The following is a 23567-nucleotide window of genomic DNA, read 5'->3' on the forward strand; positions in this document are numbered from 1 at the left end:
ATCCCATCCGGCCCCATCGACTTGTGCACATCCAAGTGCCGTAGCAGATCATTTTCAATTGATCATTTCACTGATCATTTCATTGATCATTTTCAAAATCATAATAAAGATAATCCACTTGATTCCTGGAAACTCGGTGGAAGATGCAAAAGCAAGTTTTGCTCATGCCTTGCAATTAGTAGTTCAAGGGAACAAGTCACAGGAATTCAGCTAACTGCAGAAAACGAAACACAACAAAAGCAAGGAAACAGTTTTCATGTGCCAGGTCTATAGATGGCAGCAAAGGTATGAAGAAAAAAGAAAAGCCATTTTTCACTTAAGTAGTATGTGTAAGTCAAAAAACATAGGAGGCAGGTAACAGTATGCTGTCTTCAAAGTGAATAGGAGTTGTAAATAAGTGCAAGGAGGTAGGATTTCACATTTATGAAGAGTTCAGAAGTTTATGAAGAGTTCACTACCAGAATAAGGCTTATAAAAGAAGTATTGGAATTAGTATGCAAAACACTGGTGTGTAGAAAAAAAACACAAAGCAGACTTCATACCTATATTAAAAATAAGTCTTTATTTGTCAGCTCATGTTTTTATGAATAACTCTTCAATATTCTGGGAAATGAATGATGCAATCAGCACCTCCAATAGAGGGCAGGCTAAACAGCATGTGATTTAACAGTAATGACTGTCAGTAACAGTTTAGTGAAAGTAAACACCTCATTTAATACCAGTAAATTGGAGATGGCTCCCTCACAGGTTTTTACTGAAAACAAGAGGTAAAGCTAGACAGACAAGCAGTTAAATTCCATATGTTCTCATTAACATATTACAAATAAATACAGTTTTGAAAGACCTCTGTATCCCTTTGCTCTACAAAACACAAGGAAACTTTAGGATCAACTTCAGGTTTTTAAACAGTATTTTTCACATTTTTTGAAAATCTTTGAAAATCAAAATCTGAAATCAGAGAACCAAAAAGTATTTCTGTACATCTAATTGCTTCTGATACTAAACATTACAAAACATGGTGCAGAAAAATCTTACAGAAAAAAAAAAAAAAAGGGAAGAGTACCAACTTCGGTCTCATAGTTATTAATTCAGTGATCATTTGACACTCACTGTTGCTTTCCAAGAGATATTTAGCAGTACCCTGATGTATTTGCTTCCTTCCTGTATCAAAAGGTTTTTGTTGGTGGTGGTGTTTGTTTTTTAAGTTTAAATACTTCTTTGAAAGGAAATCCATCCATTCATTTTCAAGTGTAAATTCTACCTTTTGGAACTCCAATAAATGTGATTCATGTGTTAAAACAATTGCTAAATTATCTTTCAAATCAGAGCAAGAAATCAGATTTTCCATTAGGAAATAATTATTATTTTCTTTTTTTCCTGAACAACATATTAACGTCATTGCTAGTTCAAAACACTCACCAAGAAGTGCTATTTTTTCTGACTTTGCTAATTAAGAATAACTTAAGCAACTATTTATGCTCAGGTATACAGGTAAAGATGTACTGATTACACAGACACTATTCTGCGAAGATAGGAATCAAGATATTCCTAAAATTAAGCTACAGCTTCTCTATTTGAGAACGTACCAAGTCCTATAAAAAAAAAATGTTCTTTTTTTTTTTTTTTTTTTTTCTTTTTAAACAAAACAAGTGAAGATCTGGAATATAGATTAATTCAATTTAGAGAGGCTGTTAAGTTAGCACAAGGAAAATTATTACTGTGAAATAACCATCTATATTGACTTTTCTTTCTTTTTCAGTGTTATAGTGGCTGTTGACTTTGCTACTTCTTAGCATTAACAGTCTCAGTAACAGTGAACTACTTTAAAAAATTCAAAAGATTGCAAATTCATTTAAGAAGTTGCATTAATAATGAAAACTCAGCATAACTCTACAAAATATCCAAAATTATTTATTTCAGGCCAGTATAGTATTGTTACAGGCATCCATCTCTTCCTCCTCTCTTACATACAATCGAAGTTGGCACTTCCAACCACCAAGAAAGTTAAATGGTTACTTAAACGGTTACTACTGTACAGGCACAAAGTAGCCAAACAGCTTTACTTTCAAAAAGCAAAGCCATGATTGTGCTCTAACAGCATTTGTTACTAGTGCACGCTGTTCTCCTCTAAGAGGTAAGATTATGAAATTTCTCTTAATGGAAGGAGCACAGATGACAGCCCTGTTAATAAACCTGTTGTTTCATCAGTAGAGGAATGATGTACGTGTCTGGATATACTAGACACTTTCCTTCATAGCTTTTAGTTGCATTTATTAGTACACATGGGCTTGCACAGAATGGGATTAAATATCCTTTCAGTCTTCATTACTGCTTTCATCATTATAATCACTACCAAAGTTCCACATTGGAAGAACCATTTTCTTTTTTTTTTTCTGAAATAAAGCAAGAAAAGCAAAAACCAGAGTATTGCAGTTCCCTCACGTATGACGGTGCTTCATAATCACCAGCTAAAAATCTTCTCCCTGTCTAGAAGCATCAATGCCTTTCCATAAAGGAAGCAGCACCAGAGACAGTTTGTGTCATTTAACCATAAAAATAACACTAGTGTATTTTACTGCATTTCAAACTTCCAGTTACAGTGGTTAACAGTTAGCATATGGAATGAGTATCAGATTTTTAATATGTACCAAAGGCAAGTTAGTAAAAACAAGTAAACAAACAAACCACTCTACAAATATATTACAAACAAAACTAGCAGCAAACACTGCTATCGTGAAAGATGATTGGTCATCTGAAAAACAAGCTGATGACTGTATTATTATAAAAATTGCAAGACATATTTGATCATAACAGCTGAATGAACAAGTAAGAAGTAAGCGTGATTCAGTGAACACAAATCCTACTTACACGAGAGTGTCTCCGAGCCACAAAACGTAGTTTCAGTTTTATGTTAATAATCACAATTCCAGTCCAATACATGCAGTTGACTCTGGTAAGCATGTCTAAATAGACAACGGAACATAACTCCTATAGATTGTTCTCTACAGCATGCAGCCCTATACAACTGGTATGAATGCCCGTCTTTATGTGGCACTTTAACAGCAAGGTGTACTGCAGTTGAGAGTGAAGGGAAACAGCAGAAGTGCTTACACCATGCTTTGATCAGAGGTAACTTTCAAAATATGCACAACATATGTACAGTTTGTTCCTAGGCACGTCTTTGGTTACATTCTCAATATAGTCCGCTTCACGGAAAAATACATAAAACATTCAAGACTTGGTTGGAGTCCAGGCAAAGATAAAATGTCTTTCTTTTTCAGAAAGCAAGACAGTAGAAGTCCCTTTAAATTGATGCTTTATTATATCCATAAACGGTAAAATCCCAGTGCTACTGTAAGACATGTAAATACTGAACCTGAAAGAAAATAAAAGCAGGAAAGAAAACAGAGACAATGAATCATTAGCTCTTAGAACACTTCTTCAGAAAACTAAGTATACATCTGGCTACAATATTAAAGGTGTAATCACTACTCCTTTCCCATGTCAGAAAATAAGGTTTTTAACTTAAAAACACAAACAATTTCAAGGCAGAGGGGCACAAAAACGACAAAGGAAGAGAAAAAGGATGCAGGAAAAATGGTCTGGAAGACTCAAAAAATTGGAATAACGCCTTAGTTGCTTACTTTTCAAAAAAAAAAAAAAGATCAATTTGGCAAGTTACAGTTGTAAAATGAAGAACTGAATAACAGGATTATTAAATCACAGTCAAGTATTCACACAAATAAATGCAAATTACTTTAATGAGGCTTATCGATTTGTATCTTTAAATTTCTATTGAATGAAATCAACTTTTGGTTTCTAGAAATACACAAGATTTTTGCCATTGTCTGCAAACAGTAGCACATGAAGTAAATCTTTGTTTGATGTATTTAGTTTTACTTCCATGTGGAATTCAACACTTTTTTGAATAGGAATAGTGGGGAAAATAATTTCTTTTCATTTTAATAAATTGCCTTCTATTTTACAGTAATGGTTCACTGTGAAAGGATATCCCTGAAGTACAGTACTATGAATAGACATAATATCCTTATGATAAAACCTATTGTGAAAGAATAATCAAAAAGTCTAAATCAGAAGAATAACTTCTACTGTTAACTTGTTCATTTAATAGCACTGCATACTCAGCTGAAAAATGTCAAAATATTGAATTTACCTAGAGCAATAATGTATTTTTTCTAACATACATGCCTGAAAAATGAGCATTTAAGGAATGTAGTAATGAATGGTCAAAAAGCCAGAATTGTTCCATTTTGTAGACAGAGCTCCAACAAAGAAGCCCTAGAAACCCATGCAGCAGGCTGCTTTTTTAAATTATGTCAGGCATACATAAACTTTTTGACCCTTATTGACGGCCAGTCTTTTAGATTTCTCTCACACATTACTATTACAGTATAAAGAAGGGGAAAAGCACACAGCCACAGCCTGTGCAAAATGAAGCTGCAAATCATAGAAAACTTTCTCTAAGTTAAGTACACAAATAATCTTGCTGATATCAACTGCGACTACTTCAGGTATGTTACTTGAATTAGGGCCTTCATGAATACAGTCAACCGATAAGTTTGCAAAAACGCTGCTAGGCTTAATAATTTCAACATCAGATTCCTTACCTGCCAAATACTTAATATTATCAAGTTTATGTGATTCAAGCATTGTTTTTAGATCTGCAACTTCTGTGTCTATTTTTCTGTCTGTTTGGGTCAGAGCTCGATCTTGTTGTGCATGCTGGAAAACAAAGCAACAAGCGTAAACAATTTGAACAGTTCTGAGTTAATTTAGAAATGTAACCCATTCCTTTAGGTTGCATTTCTGACTTCTCCTTAAATGTGTGTTAATGAAATAATTTACATTCAAAGCAAAACAAGTTCCTTCCTGGCTTACTATATCCAAGAAACTGAACAATTTGGTGAACTTGGTAAACTTACATGACTACATGCTTCCTAACACGTAATCTAGAAAAGGGAAGAACTGGATGCCTTCTTCTCTCAATCTATCAGCATAATCATTAACTTTAATCTGTCACTTGGCCCACAGATGTTCAAGTCACTGCTCAATTATAATAGTTATTGAGATGTCAAAGAGCCTCTTGTGACAGAAACATACTGGAGCATGAAAATTTATGGATCGTTAGAAACACTAAGAATTGGTCTTCTGATGTAAAAAGCATTTCTTCATCTTCCAATGAATTCTACCACTAAAACAGTGATAGACAGACTTCAGAATCTGATTATGACAGAAGACCAAGCTTCTGTGAAAAAAATGGGATGGAGTTATTACTCAGAAAAGACTGAAAGACAAGACTTGTGAACTCAGAACAACAACTGCCACGGTGCTGATATTTTCAAATCAGCACTACTGAAACATTGTCAATCAGTTAATGATTTGTTAATGATTTACTGCCAGACTTCCTCCTATGGCTAATTCCCTATAGTACAGAAATAAAACAAAATGAAGACAAAGAGCTTAGTAAAAGCCTCCCCCTGAAATGAAGCCAAATCAGTCTAGTAGTGTCACACTGATCATGGAAAAAATCATTGATTTCAGAAGAACTTATGTAAAATTCTGTCTAGAGAAAATACTACGTGCATGGAGTTTCAAAACAAAGTGACCACTGAACAGTTTATATAGACACAGAGGAAATCTAATAAAATACATTAAAACCTTTTTGTTCTGTAGACACTTCAGTCAGCTGTACTAATATGGAAACGCATGGGTAAATAATAAATCTCAATGACATTTTGTACATGAAAGTGTCTAAGCACATGAGCAACTTCACAAAGAATACCTGGTCTATAACATGAGTATAAAAAGCTTTTTTATATGATTAGCTACCAAGTCCTTACCAATTCCACTATTTCTGTCCTCATTTCAAGTAGTTTTCTTTCATTGAGTGAATACTGAAAAGGGGAAAAAAAGAAAAGAATAAACATGATATTGTCTTTAAACCTCTTCCCCACATTTAAATGTGTACTTCTTTGTTTCCAAGTTCTTAAAAAAATAAATGATCTGAAAAAGAATGTTGTCTGACAACACTTGAGAAAGTATTGTAGGATGACTGCTGTCCTTTAGAAAGCAGAATTCAGACAGGTTTTCAACCTCTCTTCTGAACTGCAAAGTGCAACAAGTCCAAGACAATCATCATCTACAACAATGATATACATTAATGATGGCAGAAAAGTTAGCAGATTTACATTTCTGACAAAAAACTATGATTCTAAAGAACAACTCTGGAACAGTTAACTAACCCACCGAGCACACAAACACCAAGAAGTTATACATCATCCGCTTTCTTCAGCAAGGGGCATACAGCTTTTAAATGATCATGGCAAACTCAGCGATTAAAGATGTTTCACCAGCATTATGGGTGTTCACCATTTGAAACGGTCGGAACAATACATAAGGAACAACATTAAAATGCTGTATTTGGTAAATACAGATCACTTATCCCATGTTAAGCCATTTATTTGTGGAACATCAGAAGCTGTGGCTTATTTGTAAGCTATGGTTATTTGGATTCAAGAAAAGGTAAAATAAGATTAAAGAAGCATACCTTTAAGGCAGGGTACCTTTCTTACTCATGAACAGACATGATATGACATATGTAATGGTTCCTATCCACTACTGGAGCAATTTTAATTATTCATAGAACAGCTGCTAAACCACCAGTCTACAGTGCAGAGTATTAAGGTCATCGGGCTCCCATCTCAGAATGCTCGGTTACACAGCAATAACCTCATCTGTTGACATTCCCACGTGGAAAGTCACTTTATTTTTCCTCCAGTCTGGAAGCTTATTTCACTTTAATATTAAACTCAGATTAATCTATGCCTCAGCATTGAAAAAATCTCTCAAATATCTAGAGCAATATTTGGACTTTTGACTGATCTAAAGATCAAGAAATAGCACAAGGCTAAAAATGTGGAAAAGGAGAGACAAATAATAGCATATCTACAGTTCATGAAACATTTTTTGCTGAATTCTACAAATTTAAGACAAGGAAAAGAAAAAAACGGAAATGTGTATTTATCTAAAATGTCTAAAAGTGGTAAGATGGCAACACTTATAGAAGAATGATTTAAAATCAGGTTTGAAATAAAATTTCACGTAAGAACAATGCCTCATTAATAAACTGATCATCACTATCAAAAATATTAGTATGTTTAAAATAAACTGTAATGGATTGAAATAATTTCTGTTTAAATAGATGTTGCTGGACAAACAGACTTCTTTTTTAGAATAATTTATATTCTGCAACCTTCTTTCTTATTTGTTCAAGTTTGCCTTGGGGCTAGAGCTCCCTAAGTCAAACACATGGATTTCAAATTTCACTTTAAGAAAGTGAAATACACCCTTTTCCGATGAAGAATCAACACAAATCTGTAATAACACAAGTACAGAAAGAGGAAAGGCAAGGTTAACCCCACCCTGAAATTAAACAGGGAGATTTCCCCTTAAGTCCACATGTTTTTCCACAATGCAGAGAAAATTCAGTTTTGTCAGATGCATCTTGATATTTTTAAACAGCCAGCTTAGAGGCACTGTGATGCATGAACAATATGAATATAAATAGAAATCTGTACTGTACTTCAAGTTTCTAAATTGCATCTATATCATCGCAGACATAAATCAGGGCACAAGCAGATGTGCATTAAGCAACAAAGAATTCACTAGGAAATGTAAAGTGGAGCTAACTTATTCAGATAAAGCATTTAGAGTTCAAAACATTAAAAATGGCCGACATCAGTGTTGACAACTTAAGATACTCTCTTTCAGCGTTTAGTCGAAGCAGAACTGAAGCATAAGAACTTTGTACTTAAAGTACGTAAGGTTAAATCAATTTAAACTTAGGATGTTTCTCTTCTGAATAATATTTCTGTAAGAAGGACAGTAAGCTTCAATAACCTGAGTCTTATTCTCACAAAGATAGACATTCAGTCGTAAGTCACGTTAGCATCCAAGTAAATATTATAATGATGCTCTGCTACAGAAAATATTGGATTATGTTCTTCTCCCCAGCTCAGCATATATGGTACAACCTGCTCTGTATCTGTCTGCATTTTTTCTTTTCTGTTCATGCATGACAAAGCTGGCAATTAAAGTAGGGGAGTGTTGGGAGTAAGGAGTAGTTTTGACAGAAACTATGAAACTGTAGTTGCATGACAGACTAAGTTAATCAACTTCCTTAACAGAAAATTCACAGCTGCAAGGCTTGCTTTTCCTGGGAGGCAGCTAAAGTGATGCAGTGTTATAAGCAACGAAGTCCAGATTTCAGGGTTCTATACAAATACACAAGGAAATGTTAGTACCTAATTCATCACCTGTGAAATGTGTTTAAATAGGTTTTTTGAAGCCCCAAAAATTGCAAAGCTTTGGATCCACACAATTAATACATTTGATATGAAGTTGTTTAAAAAAGAAAAACAGCAACCAATCACCAGCATAAAGTATTGATCTTTAAAAGTGGACTTTATCTGCTCAAATTGTATTTTATTCAAACATATACCAGGGGTAACAGGCTGTTAGTCATTATACTCAATCACCGACTGAACTGTTACCTGAACTAATAATCACTGTGAATTACTTCAAGGGGCACACGCAAGAGTTAGATGACTTGTACTTTAACAGTTCTTATTGCCTAGACTGCAGGTATTACTTCATTATGCACTTGCGAGAATAGGACTGAATAAGAAATAAAATTTGTAGTAAAGTGCCACTGAAAAATCTTTCTATTTAGATTATTTGATTTGAGATCCTAAAAGCTCTTCAAGCGATCTACGGGAATAGATTTCTATTTAGAGTGCTATATATAGTGCAAAAATGTATCTTCTAGTTTTTCATCTAAGTTACTCTAATTAAAGAGGATGTGAATTCAGCTCTACTAGATATTTCAAAGTTTAAAACAACCCATATCTTTAAAACAACCCTAATCAGTATCAGTTACAATAAAAATCAACCCCAACTATTTTCACAATAGGTAATGCCTGACAAACTAGCCACACTAAATTCTCTAGCTATAGGGAAACAATACTTCTTCAGTGATGACAAGTTTAATGAAACGCAGATGCTTAATTCAGTGTGAAAATAGAGCTATACTAACAACATGAAAAATCTTCAGGTGGCTAGTCAGCATATTTAAATGCAAAAATCAATAGTAATAATATAGATACAAAATCTAAAATGAACAATACCACAGATTAATATGAAAATTATACTCCTACCCAAATTAGGAGATTATTCAATGTTTGGATGTTTCTAGAAGAATGCAAACAAAACTTACCAATTCTTTTACTCTGCTCTTTTCTAGGTTTAGGTTCAATTTGTTATCTGCACGCACTTTGGTAATTTCATCCTAATGGGAAAAAATTGATTAGCATGAATTTCTATTTATTCATGAGCATAAGAAGTTAGACAAATATATTGTGCCTTTCCTTAATTAGAGAGCAGATTGATTCCTAAGACACACAGTGTGCATCTTTTTTCAAAGTACAAATGTTCTAACCTTTCCCCATGGAAATACTCATGTTCTGTAGTATGAATTCATTCTCACTGAAATGAGTCAAAAACTAAACTGCTTTTACACCAAAACACTGAAAACAGCAGCTGACTGAGAGCACATCCTTCTGCAAGTGCTAGGAACGCGTCATATCCCATGACTCACTGATTTCAGAAATCCATGCCTAGGTACACTTGTAAGATGGATTTCTGTGAAGGAATTTTGATGCTCAAGATAACGATAAAAGCAGTTTCCAACATTACAATTTTAAAGAAAATCCATTTCTAAGGATTACATCTAGGGCTTTCAGAGAAAACAGCTACAGATATCTTGGAACTTAGAAAATGTTTATTATATTTTAAATTTCTAACTTTTTAAACTACCGCTAAATTATGTACTTCACTTCATGGATAGCTCCAAGTGATTCCTATTTCTTGCAGTGACAGCTGCCATTTTAATGCAACCTCCCAGCAGGAATTCCAGCCAGCTGACAGTTTGTCATGAGGCAAACCGCTGATCTAATGAATGTGTGGGAGAAGCAAGAGTTTGATGATGCTCTGGGATATTCTACAGTTTAAAAACAAGCAAGCATCTCTCAAGTAGACCAATGTCAGCTAGTCAAGACTTCATTAGATCAATATGAACAATAATTACTCAGTTTCTATGCTAGAATTTTTGAACTTTAACTGCATTGTAATTCGATGTCATTACAGCATGTGTTACAATTTAATGAAATTGAAAAGTCTGAAATATTTTTTTCCTTTATCTTTTACTACATTATGTCATTCTGTCTTTCAGATGAAAAAGTATGAGCAAATGTAATTATTGCAAGGGCAAATCATTTTATATATACAGATAAAAGTTACATTTAAGATATCTTGCTTTAAAAAAAAAGATGACTCAGATCCTCCGTATTCTACCAGTGAATATACTAACTCATTTTATTTTTTTTTCCTTGCACAAAAATAAGTTACAAGTCAAAAATCAGATGCTGACCATTTTAAAAACTGGTATACTGAAAGCCTGGATGCATTAAGCACTTCACCGCATAATATAAAACACATGAGACTAGCCCTGGAAAATTTATGTCCTCTTTTGGAGTTAACATAGCAAAGAAGAATTGAAGATAATAAAGAAGAAATGACAAGGAGGGCACTAAGCTCAACTTGATCACATTGTCAGCTAACTTGATAATATTCTGACAGTTTCACTGGCAAATCCCATGGTGGGAAGGGTGCTCCATCTTCCCAGGTAAGAAGGCTATCACAACAAGAAACAGCACTTCTGAAGACGACGACCATATTGCCAATGAACGGTTAAGAGTTACCCAGTTTCCAATCTTGGTGCTTCTTGCAAGAATTTTTTCTTTCTGTGTAAAAGCTGCTTATGACTACACATTCATCTAAGTTATAGGTTTTGAGACGATCTTGATTTTGATGGTAGAAAGCTATTTGGAATGTTACTTAAGCAAACAAAGAACAGAGGCAGCATTAATCTTTAACTCTAGTAAGAATAAGAATCTGTGGATAATTACTAGATTTGCTTCCTCCAAAGAGTCTGTTTTCTTGCTAAGGTCACTTGTTCACAAACAAATGGGACCAAACATAATGGTCCCAAACTTAGCAGCTTAAAGAAGCCATTTAAAAATGATTTTAAGTTCTGAACAGCTAACAGATAAATCTTCAGGAAAAGAGAATACTATAGCCAATTAGTAAGTGCTGTAATTTTGAAAGTGTGTTGCATTTTGAATATGATAAGCAATCCTAAATACAGAACATCATTCAGCCTTAATCATGACATGGCAGCTACCTATTTTCTGAGCCTGAGTTAAAGAAAAAGTCTTCAGGTAGTTTTTTCTTCACCACTCAGTGATGAATTGTTTACAGTTGTCAACATTAATTAAGTATGCATGAAACTGACTTTGCTGCAGCCCATACTGTAACATCAATTTCTGTTTCAGTATCCTATATATCACAGTAATCAAGCACAAATTTTAGAATAAAACCATAAGAGCAACAATTACTTTTAAAGCAAATTAGATAGGTGTTAATTCTTAATTATATTGGTAGAGTATCTTACCATGACTTGCTTCTTTATCTGCTGGAGTTCAAGTTTTATTTTCTGGGAGAGCAGAAAAGGGTATATTTTGTTATTATATACAAACCACCACAATCTAGAAATACTAATGAATGAGCAACCATAAGTAGCAAAAAATATAATCCATCATGTGAAAAGGAAGGCAGAATGAACATGGTTTTACTATCTACATCCTCAGTACATGTATAGATATATCCACGCATACACAGATGCGCAGTCACTCAGCACTACACATTTCCAACCAGCAGCACAATACAGAAAATAGCAATGCCCCACAGCAGTAAAGGTGGCCAAATGTATAGGAGGTTTTAGTAAAAGTAAACACAGCCAAAGGTAAATGATTATTCCCCCATATTTAGCATTTTTGAGTCTGCATCGAGCTGTGTCCAGCTTTAGGCTCTCCCTGGTACAAGACAGATGTTGACATGCTGGAGCAAGATGAGCTGAGAGCCACCAAGATGATGGGAGGATGGAGCACACAAGGTAGGGGTGGGCAGCAGGGAGAGAGAGGGGGTTTGTTCAGCCTCAAGATGAGGCAGCTACATGACAATCATACTGCAGCCATCAACTCCCTCACGGTCTCTAGAGGTCCCTTCCAACCCAGATTATTCTATCACTTTCTTTATTTCAAAAGACACATGAAATAGGAATACTTCTAGTTGTAGTGGATTATCTATTTTGTTTCCTTCAATTGTGCATGAACTAGCAACCTGCAAGGATCTACAAGGATCCCTTTAACCTATGTTGTTCTGTGTCTGTTCAGTTAGCCGTATCTATGAGCTGATGAAATAACATGTGACCTGACTCTCCTCTTGCCATATATCCTTACTGTACCTTCTTTTTGGCTAAATATAGACAAAACATGAGATCATGTTACAGAGTTTAAAAAAAAAATAATCACAGAATCCCAGAAATGCTGAACCAGGATTGGATCTCTGGAGACCGTCCTGTCTCAAAGCTCGAAGCAGAGACAACTAGAGCAAGCTGCTCGAGGCCACGTCCAGTTGGGTTTTGATTATCTCCAGGACAGGGACTTCACAGCCTCCCCACGTATCCTATTTCAGTGTTCAACCAACCGTACAGTTAAAAAGGTTTTTCTTATGTTCAAATGGAATTTCCTGCATTTCCATCTGGGTCAATTATCCAATTTTCTGTCACTGGACACCAGTGGAAAGTGTGTCTCCATCATCACTATACCTACCTTTCAAGTATTTGTACACAGTGATGAGATCCTACTCTTTTTCTAAGCTAAACATTCCCAGCTCTTGCAGCTATTTCCCCAGACTGTCGTGTTGCCATCTGGAGGGACATCAACAGTCTGGTGGGTCAGCCACTCCTCCCAGCCTTGTAGCACCTGCAAACTTGCAAAGGGTGTGCTCTGTCCCTTCATGAGGTCATCAATGGAGGTGTTTAACTGTATTAGCACCCAAGTAGACCTCCTGGGTACAAAACACTTCTTTACATCATTAGAAAAAATAAGCAAGCACTAGAATTCCAAGATACTGATTTTTACCTCATTTTCTGAACGGAGTGCTGAAAATTCACTTTTTTCCAAAATAATCATGTCCTTTTTCACTGCGCCAATATGGGACATTACTTGCTGAAGAGCGATCTCCTTTAAAAGAAGGAAGAAAAGCCTCAGAACATACAACCACAATGCTTTTTCTCCTATGTACATACAAATACAATAGGGTATTCAGGTACTCTAAAATTTTTAACCCTGCAGCTTTAGAAATTATCTCAGTTTCAAAAGGCAAGATAAATTAAGCAAGAGTGACAGAATAAGCAAGTTATGCTCAAATGTTAGTAACGTTTGGAAAAAAAAAAAAAATCAGCAGTGCTAACATGGATCAAAATAGTTCAATTAATAGCCTAGAAAATAGTTCCTTCCAAGTATTCAAATTCTTAAGCTAGAAAGGGCATTAGGGACAGAGGAGATGTCCACATGCTAAATGAGGAAAGCTGATTTTCAGGCCGAGACTCCCCAGTGCAACCATACTCTTTCGTAACTGCCCTCTGTTCCACATCCCCTTCCATGAAGGCTCACTCTACTCAGCTAAGTAAAATTGTGCACTATATTCATGCTTCTAAATGCTCTTCTCAGTCTTTTATATCAAATTGACAGAAGAAATACAAGCATCCTCCACATCTTTAGAAGATGGGAAGGTCTGTAGACATGGTTCTAGATCCTACACTATCCACATGCAAACAGGGACTCTCTTTTCTTCTCTAAATATCCACCCTCTAAAAAGTAGGCCCTTGCTTTTGATTCTGGACTAACACCGTTACAAACCTGACAGTGCACTCTACCTTCGCTTTTGTCAGGTAATGCTATTTTAATTTATGGCATAGTACTTCTAAGTGACATCTGGAGACACCTACCTGACTACAGCACTTGAAAAAAATAATGGGTCAGTATGCTGGATTTATCACAAAAAATCTACAGAAAGAATACTGCAATGGACGCCTCCTCTCTTATTCCTGATGTGTATTGCGTTCATTCTCTCCCTTCTTGACTGAAACCAGTAAAACAGAGAACAGCTTCTTCCATATTCTGTCTCCTCCTCATCTCTACACACACGTGCATATGAAGGCTTTTATCTGTCTAGTGTAATGCTTCAGCTTTTACATATCCAACTTTGGGCTAACAGCAACAACTACATCTGCAGTTTTTCAAACCTTCTTCCAATTCTTCATTCTCTTGTGGCATAAGCCCTTACGCATTCAGACTCTAACAAACTACAGGTTTATCATGTTACCCAGGACTCAGGGCAACACATGCACTTCCTGAGCGTGCCACACAAACTTGCACATTTTAATCTTAACGTCAGAAAGTGACCCGAGGGTTACGTCTAGCACATTCTCATATAATGTCTGTCATCAGCAGCAACTTCTAATTCAGCACAAAACAAGGAAAAAAAACTTCTGCTTTCATTCCAAAAAGTTGGGAATAGGAGGAGGTAGAGATGCAGTGACTGCTTATTGTAAAACACAACCGACCAGGGTGGGAAGGTTCCCTTTAACATGGTATTTTCTGATCTTCTGTGGAACAAATTCAGTGCAGGAAGAAGTGCTTTCAGATCTGCTTTGCCTGGAATCTAAGAGCTAGAAAAGATGGGCTGAAGCCTCCCTAGATGGAAGGTGGTGCAGAATCTACTCCTTGAAGAGGCAGTCCAGTGCCAAGGCTATTATACTACACAGACAGCAGCTGCAGTTTTCTCTTGTTTAAGATGATGACCCAGTCACTATGAAATGCGTTAAGAGTCTATGTTTGGAAAGTGACTTGGGGCTGTGAATCCCAGCCTCACAGAGAAGCCTAAGAGGTGGTACTTTAGCTATGGTGCTTGTCAGCATGGTCCGCTTGACTAGCTTACATGTCAGGGAATTCCTGTCAGGTGAAACCACCATTCCCTCAATGCTAACAATTCAGTCTGGGTCTATGCAACTTTCTGGTAGCCAGGAAGGATCTCTGTAGATACTCAGCATTATCATTCTATTTCCAAGCAAGTTTTCTTCACTTCCACCAAGATGTATATATGCTGGGTGGGTTTAGAAGATACTACAAACAATGTATGCAAAGGAAACAGACAGCTTTCAGTGGCAGCATCTAAAATAGACTGTGACTGTATTTTACCAATATATAAAATTACACCAACCACACACTAAAAAAAAAAAAAAAACAAAAAAAAACATAAAGAAACAACTCAATTCTCATACAATATTAGTATCATTATGACAGAAAGATAAATCAAGAAAGACCACATAACCAGGTGGTAAATGACGGGAAATCTTTACATTGTTGCTATATATCTAGACAAGAATATATATAGTAGCCATAACTATTCAAATCAATGCATTGAGTACCTCCTAGTCTGTGTAAAATCCTTCTCAGTAATTCTATTTCAGGTTACAATAAGGCTGAAAAGAACAAACTATCTGTGGATTGTGCACCAACTCACAGTTCCTGAATTTCAAGGTCCATCACAACACTCCGATAAGTGTTTGTGAAATTCAAGACAACACTCAACAGTCAAATAGGGTATTTGTTCTTCACTTTCAAATTTTAAAAATACAGCATCTAACAGCGAATAATATAGCAACATGTGTTTCATTAGCAGACATGCTAGATTTCAGTTGACTTTAACCCCACAGCTTCTTTGAGCTGACCTGCTGTACTTTGGTCACCATGTCCTTGTAAATCATATCCAGGTTGGTGTTCATGATTTTCACTAATGCAGATACAATCACCTCCGACTGCTGAGTAGTGAACCCTGAGCAAGACAAAACGTAGCAACATTCAGATACCAACATTTGGACAGCTTATGAAAATACCATCTTCTAATACTCATAATGAGATTTAAAGAAAAAAAGTCAGCTATAAAAAAAGACTATACTTCTCTCCATAAAGCACTAGCAAAAGAACATAACCAGGCAGTAGACCCCATCTCCTCCACCCCAAAATGACACCTGTGACACTGTATAGCTACTTATGTAGTACAGCACCATTATAGCACCATTACAATATCAGCAAAAGAAGTGCTGAAAGTTTTTCTAGAAGTATTATGCAATGTCATCTCTCACGTGGTTATTTCTATCAACAAGAATCCTGACCTTCAAAAGCAGATACCTACTTTTAGTATACCCTAAGTATACCAGTGAAGATATGCAAATCCCAGCAATTCAATGCTTTTAGTCCTATCAGCCTCTGAGTCACCATGAAAAAGCCCTTTAAACTATGTTGTGAACTATTGTAGAACATAGTCCCTAGAAATACTCTCAACTTTTCTACTTTCAAAACATACGAGAAAGTGTCATGAAAAAGATTCAATAATTATGGAGAGAGAGCGTGATTGTTTCAAATATGTAGCAGGTTAGTGTCAGAAAGCAGAGATAAGGTCTGAAAGCAAGTTCCTTTCAATTGCTGAGCTGAATTAATCATTTGCCATTGCTAGAAATGGACAGCCCTCCTCACTCTATTCTTTCCCCTCCTCCTGCCACTTTGTATGTGTCTTGGTGCTCACACAACTGGTCTACGAGCTCGTTAAATTAATGTCTCAGAATACTAATCAAGCAAAGAGCTGCATGTTTCCCTGAGAATGAGGCTGGCGCACATAAAGAGATGCAATCACACGTTAGGGGGGAAGGGACTGGGACCTCTCCCGAAAAGCGAGCTATTAAAAATCAGTTCAGCTGGGCTGACCTTCCCCACCTCAGCAACATCACAATGAAACTAAAATAATGTATTCCATTATGTCTCAGCATAAGAAGAGCTGTATTTCATAGAGTATTCTTACACTCCACCCCAAAAGCTGCATTTTTTCAGGCAGCCCGTTTCCACTCCTGTTACAACACATTGTTGTGCGCTGCTGCGGTTTAGCGGGGCAGGCAGCTAGACACCACAAGGCTGCTGGGTGTACCAGGAGGGATGGCGGAGACAACTGGGGTGTTATCAACGTGCTTCAAGGCTCCGTACACTGATGATGTAGGAACCCAGAAGGTACAGAAGACAACGCATAAACCTGAAGCTCTAACGCTACAGGCCAAGGGGAGGCAATTAGCCAGGCTCTGTACAAAGCCCCTTACGGACGATAAGCTGCGTGTCTGGGGCACGTTACCATTCTGTTCCAAGAGGCACACCAGCGCATGAGTGTCGAAGAAGAGCCTTCTGCTCCCCAGCAGGGAGGCGCTGCCCTTGCCCTGTGAGGACACGGGCGCGGAGGTGCTGACACCTGGGGGAGACAAAACACCGAAAAAAACACGTTTTTATGAGGAAACGGCGAACCGAGGGGCATCCACCCCACTGGGGAGCTCCCTACGAGCATCCTAACGATGCCGTGTATTAAGACACGCACGGCTTTTGACTATCGCGACAGGCTGCGATGGGCTTTGACACCAAACCCAAGAGGTGCTTCCCCCCCCCCCCCCCATCCCCTCCCCGCCCCCTCCTCTCTCCCCCCACCCCATCGCGGCCGAGGGGCGCGCGGCGCTCACGTGACGCGGCGGCGGCGGCACGGTGCGGGAGGGCGCCGCGAGGCCGCAGCACCAGCAGCGCCCGCCTCCCGCCGCTCACGGCCGCCGGGGCCCGGGCCATGCCGCCCGGTGCCGACCGGAGGTGAGGGGTAGGGAGGAGGGGAAGGCGCCGCTACCGGAAAGCCATGGCTGGGCCAGCCGCCGCCTCCCTTCCGCTACGGCCCGCGTCCGCTTCCGTATCCGGGGTTGGCTCTGTGGTTCACGGCGCGGCGGCAGACAGGACAGCGGGGCGGGCGGGCAGATCCTGTGCGAATTGGGGATGATGGGGACGGACAGAGACAGACAGACAGACAGACATCACTTATTTTTGTTCATGTTCTGCTTTTAAAGGAAATGTACTTTATATTTGCAGAGAGTTGAAATGAGAGGAAGTGTGCTCAGACCACCATCACTCCCCAAGCAGTGCTTCCCTCATAGCGAGTTTATTTTCCCTCTGTACGTACTCATCAAAAGCATGCAGCACCTTTGCTTCCTCTTCCCAAAATCAGTGACTGCAGTAAATCAATGCATGGATCAAATCGTTGGTGGGTATCTCTGTAAGTGCGAGGACAGCTGAACCCTGGCAGCACACAGCAGAAACTTGCCTAATGGGCATTGTCTCTGCATGGATGCTGCATGTCCAGGGCATGGCATTGGCGTGGCAGTAATTCCTGGCACGTGTGAGTCTGCAGGCGGTTGTCTTGATCTTGTCTAGATGACCGCCTTCAGCCAGCCCATCCAGGGTCAAGTCTGCCAGCGCGTGCTGGTGCCCATCTTCATCTTCTCTAAGGGGAGCAAAGTCACTACTGCTGTCTACAGAGGTCTTCCGGAGCATGCAACCTTTTCTCCTGATGTCAGGAATCAGCTTGGGCAATTTACCCCATTTCCAGTGTCATCTTCCCTGTTTCGGCCTCCTCAGTGCTGCCTTGTGGAAGTCATTACCTCCTCCTTAGAGGCTATAAATGAAAGATGTGCTGCAGGTTGCACGCTTAGGATCCCGAAATGTTGGTCCTGAAGGCACACAGCATTCACTAATCCATGGAGCCACAACCCCCTCCTGGGTTATAACAATGGAATCGGCAAAGAAGGAATGATTTTTAAAAGCGGTGTGATGGAAATGGTGAAGTAATGCTAAGCACGAAATAATGACTAATAATGGTATCTGCTGTGCTTTGGGAGCTGTTCAGGTGAAAATTAGAGGGGAGGGTAATAACGAGCTCTGTGAGGTATCTCTGACTTCAGCTATGGACAGAAAGCAAATGCAACCCTAGGATATAACAAGCATGGTATTTTCAGTAGTGTTATTGCCCCTCCAGTATAGCTGCATTTCAAGTACGAATGACAGTGCTGGTCACTGCAGTACAGGAAGGACAAGTTCATATTCACAGTGGTCACCTCGTGTCAACAGGAGCGTTAAGGGGAGCGAAGGGGCTTTGCTGTCACAGGAGGTTGAAAAGAGATTGACAAGAGGATCTTGTTTCTATCTGTAAACAGAACAGGAGCATAAAAATAGGCAGAGAAAGGAAAAAACAAAAACGACCGCTTATGCAGAAGAACATTACTGATAAAGGAACATATGGTATAAAGGGGCCATGAATAAACGTAGATTGGAAAATAAAAAAAGGATTTTAGTCAACAAAACTGTCCTTGTGAAAAGCTTCCCAACAAGAATCAGGAGAGAACAAAAGCTGAAATTAGTTTTCATATGGATGTGGCTGGCTTATGAAAAGGATTTTATGATGTAGTTACCTACAATTGCAAGGGACAGGCTCCTGTTCCCTTGCATTAATTTTCCATTGTGGAGGTTTTTCACTTTCCCTTCAAGCATGTGGCACTAGCCACTGTCATAGAAAGACTAATGAGCTGAAAGGAGCCCAGGTGCAATCCAAAATAGAATTGAATGGTCCTGTTTCTTACTCCAAATATTTTAACACAGTGACTCTGCAGAGTTGAGGGGGATTAACAGCTGTCAGGGGTGATGAATGCCCTGAATGGCTCTTAATTCTAAGTGGGAAAAGCTAAAAACTCCCAGGCTAGAAAAGAGAGAATCACTGGTGTATGAAAGCTTTTGAAGTAATTTTGAAGTAATTTTGAAGTAATTAAAAGAAAAAATAGCTGTAACATCATTCAAATTAATATGCAAATGTAAATGTGCAGTTTGGGTAATTCCGGTGCTCATAGGCCAGGGATGAGTTTGTCCCAATGGTTTAAAAGAGAAGGTGGCATCCAACATACTGAGGAAGGAAAAAGAAAAAAAACGATGGCATTATTTTCCCAGCCTGTGGCAGATCATCATTTTAAGTGTTAAAAATCTTTCCCCATTCTTTTCAGTGGATATGTCAGTGAAGTCCTTGCTCATTATTTTGTTTCCTTTTTTTAGTGGAGAAACCAATGGTGAGAATGTGATTTCTCATGTTATATTTGTTTATGTATGAGAACAGGTATATTATTTATAATGAAGAAACAATAACGCTTCCCAAGAGGAATAATGCTAAAAGGATCCTACCCATAGATGGCAGTAACTGCTAATAGTGCTGACTCTCTGCCACTTCAATTCAAAGTCGTAGGGCCCGGACACGGTTTAAAACAATTGACCTGAACCCGCAAGTTGGTAAACAGCCACTTTGGGGGTCTTAAATCGGGGTCGTGCACCGAGCTCCTTGCGGAAACCCTGCAGAGTGTCACTGCGTGGAGGCTCTGCCAATTGTCAGAAATAACCCCACCGTAATTTCTCATTTCTTGGAAGAAGCAGGTATGTGTTCAGGTGCTATAGTAGGCAGCAATAAGAAATCGCATTTATATTAGAATATTAAATCTTGCTGTGTTCACATCAGGCATGCTTTACCTGTAGAACGAGCAGATAAATGCAACCTGTGTTGAAAGCTATCAGAACCAAGTGCCTTACAGAGGGGATTGGTTTGGGCCAATATCCCCTCCTCCCAACCTACAAATGACCTTGTGTACCAGATATTGATGCACTCACCACCTTTGTCTACATCAAGGCAGGAGGAAGTGTTCACATGGACAGAAACAGGTTGCAGCCACTCCCAACTGCAGCAAGCAGGAAGACACGAAGCCTGGGAGGAGGTTCTCCGTAAGAGTTACCCATTTTCCCTTTCTCTTTACATGCAAGGAATCATAGAGATTGTGAACAAGAACTTAATTTCCCTACAAGCCAAGCCGCACTTCTTTTCTACAGGAGTCCTGCAGTGGGACTGTCAGGAAGGGCTTTCCTTTCTGCTTTTCCATCGCTTGTGGACAATCTGGCTCATACTGACGGACGATTTGGACCAGAATATAATTTCCAAGCAACTGGATGGGAGAGTAGACTGGTGAAAGAGGGACGAAAGGGATCAGCATGAAGGTTTAAAATGGAGCGAGACCAAATTGTGGGTACACGGGAGAGAAGGAGCTGAAGCTGTGTGTGATGCTGCTGGGAGAGGAAGGAGAAGGACACTGAAGGGGGCTGTGGGCATCAGAATATGAGTTGGGACTGGTGATGGCAGTGACATTTTGAAGTGGGCTGGGGAGGTAAAATGGGTGTAAGGACAGCTTGGGCTGCCGTGTGAAGAGAGGAAGTGGGTATGGTAGGGAAGGGAAATGGAGGTGAAAAGTGGATGGCTGTTACTTGCTGTTCATTATCCTGTGAGACAGTTAAGCAGTGAATCAATTATGATACCAAGCAATTGTACAGATAATGAGTTAAGCAATGAAGCAGTTATACAGCAAATCATTTCTGGTATTAAATAAAAATGGGGAGAATCAACAGCAGTATGAATCAATTATACAGAGAACTATTACCAAAGTGAGTCAGTTAAGTAGAGAAACAGTTATACAGCAAGCAAATGAATAAATTAATTATGGAGCGGGACCATTATATAGAGAATTAATTATGCAGAGTCTTCCTTTGTGATAAGGGGCATGTCTGAGGGAGCTTCATGCACAGAAAAAAAAATCCAAACAAAATCATGAAATTAGATACACTGCTAGGGAAGCCCTGCACCAGTCCTCAGCCACTTTCTCTGTGACATCCTATCCCGCAGTTCTTCGGACTATAGCCACTCGAACTGCAATGATGAAGCCATTGTAGACTTGGAGGAGATGAAGCCTCATTTCCTCACTGTGCGTTCCTTCAGTGGGACCATGGAGGAGAGCAGAAGTTCAGAGATGACTCTGGGGCTCTGTCATGAGCGCTGTAGAAAGAGGCTGTGGTCTTCGGAGCAACCTTACCTGTACAGAGATACTCAGGCTCTTCCTGGCCCCAAGATAACTCAGGGTCAAACTTCTTGCCATGCTTTCTACCAAAAAGCCTGAAAGCTTGATTTGCCTCTGTCTTGCATCTCTCCTTTGCCTGTACAGAATAGGTGTCACATATCAGCAGAGAAACGTGTGTTTTGTCAGCTTTCTTTGCTGTTATAGCTGGAGAAAAAACAACCAGCCTTTTGGACATGACACTTTCTGATGGTGTCAAATCTAAACACTCTGATTCAAGAGCTAGCTGCCTTATTTTAAACAGATATAAATGCAATACAGACAACGGAGAAGAGCAAATTTCCAAGTCTTAATTCCTGCAGTAATAATGAATTATCTGAAATTATATAGTGAGCACAGTATCCTGTATCTTTTAGTTTTCTTTCAGTGTTTTTCATACTCAAACAAAAAAAAACCACACACACACACACAAAAAAATAACAAAACTCTACAAGAGGGAAAAGAATCTGTAACATCCTTGAGAGAATCACAGATTTTGCCAACTAAGTCCTCCAACCTTTTAACAAGACAACATTTCTGTCTAATTCTATGATAGATTGGGTTGACTACAGGATCCAACACAGAACAAATGCTGAACCAGATGTCTTCCAAGTATTATCTGTTCCAAGTCTGGACTCTATAGCTGGATTCTTGAGCTGGCTGGCAACATCTCACTTTTACTGCTCCCATTCTCTCACCCCTACAAGGTTAAGGTTGCTATTTCCCACAGCAGCTCAGAAGAGCAGATTGAAGAGGTCTGTCCTATCTTTGCAAAAACCTGTTTCCTCCCTTTGGCTGATGCTGCAGTGCTAGCACAGCATATTTAGGTCTACAACATTTGTTTCACACAAATGAGTTGAGCAATAAATTCAAATGCAGAAACCATTGTCTTATCCAACAGGTCTTATTTGTTGGTTGGTGAGGAAAACATTGATATAGTATGTTCTTAAGTTAGAGTGTTTGGGTAAGAAACTAGCAAATGTGACGCCCATCTACAAGAAGGGCTGGAAGGTAGACCCGGGAAACTATAAGTCTGTTAGTTTGACCTCAGTGCCAGGGAAGCTCATGGAGCAGATTATCTTGGGTGTCATCATGCGGCAGTTGCAGGGCAAGCAGGCGATCAGGCCCACTCAGCATGGGTTTATGAAGGGCAGGTCCTGCTTGACAAACCTGATCTCCTTCTATGACAAAGTGGCGCGCTTAGTGGATGAGGGAGAGGCTGTGGATGTGGTCTACCTTGACTTCAGTAAGGCTTTTGACACTGTTTCCCACAGCATTCTCCTTGAGAAACTGGCTGCCCTTGGCTTGGACTGGCGTATGCTTTGTTGGGTTAGAAACTGGCTGGGTAGCTGGGCCCAAAGAGTCGTGGTGAATGGAGTTAAATCCAGTTGGAGGCTGGTCACTAGTGGCGTCCCCAGAGCTCAGTGCTAGGGCCAGTTCTCTTTAATATCTTTATCGATGATCTGGATGAGGGGATCGAGTGCACCCTCAGCAAGTTTGCAGACGACACCAAGTTAGGTACGTGTGTCGATCTGCATGAGGGTAGGAAGGCTCTACAGGAAGATGTGGATAGGCTGGACGGATGAGCCAAGGCCAATGGTATGAAGTTCAACAAGGCCAAGTGCCGGGTCCTGCATCTGGGGCACAACAACCCCAAGCAGCACTACAGGCTGGGAGAGGAGTGGTTAGAAAGCTGCCT

General features: G+C 39.0%; 1 protein-coding gene across 1 annotated transcript; it reads right to left on the reverse strand.

Moving 5' to 3' along the window:
• Positions 1-543: 543 nt before the first annotated feature.
• Positions 544-17806, reverse strand: MCUR1 (mitochondrial calcium uniporter regulator 1). Its single transcript, XM_035318266.1, has 9 exons — positions 17600-17806; positions 17224-17337; positions 15776-15879; positions 13122-13223; positions 11591-11632; positions 9296-9367; positions 5862-5915; positions 4629-4743; positions 544-3376 (listed from the first exon to the last, which is right to left on the reverse strand). Exons 1-9 carry the CDS (start codon positions 17697-17699, stop codon positions 3321-3323), a joined length of 759 nt encoding a protein of 252 aa, XP_035174157.1. The 5' UTR covers positions 17700-17806; the 3' UTR covers positions 544-3320.
• Between the last annotated feature and the right edge of the window lie 5761 nt (positions 17807-23567).

This window comes from Oxyura jamaicensis, chromosome 2 (genome assembly GCF_011077185.1).
Source record: "Oxyura jamaicensis isolate SHBP4307 breed ruddy duck chromosome 2, BPBGC_Ojam_1.0, whole genome shotgun sequence".
In the NCBI taxonomy this organism is placed as follows: domain Eukaryota; kingdom Metazoa; phylum Chordata; class Aves; order Anseriformes; family Anatidae; genus Oxyura; species Oxyura jamaicensis.

Excerpts from the sequence above, each read along its gene's own strand:
- MCUR1 (XM_035318266.1), bottom strand. The coding sequence starts at position 17,699 with ATGGCCCGGGCCCCGGCGGCCGTGAGCGGCGGGAGGCGGGCGCTGCTG. Across the intron at positions 17,338-17,599 it reads TGCCGCCGCCGCCGCGTCAC|GTGTCAGCACCTCCGCGCCC; the intron begins GTGAGCGCCGCG and ends TGTCTCCCCCAG. Across the intron at positions 13,224-15,775 it reads TGGTGACCAAAGTACAGCAG|GAGATCGCTCTTCAGCAAGT; the intron begins GTCAGCTCAAAG and ends CTTCTTTTAAAG.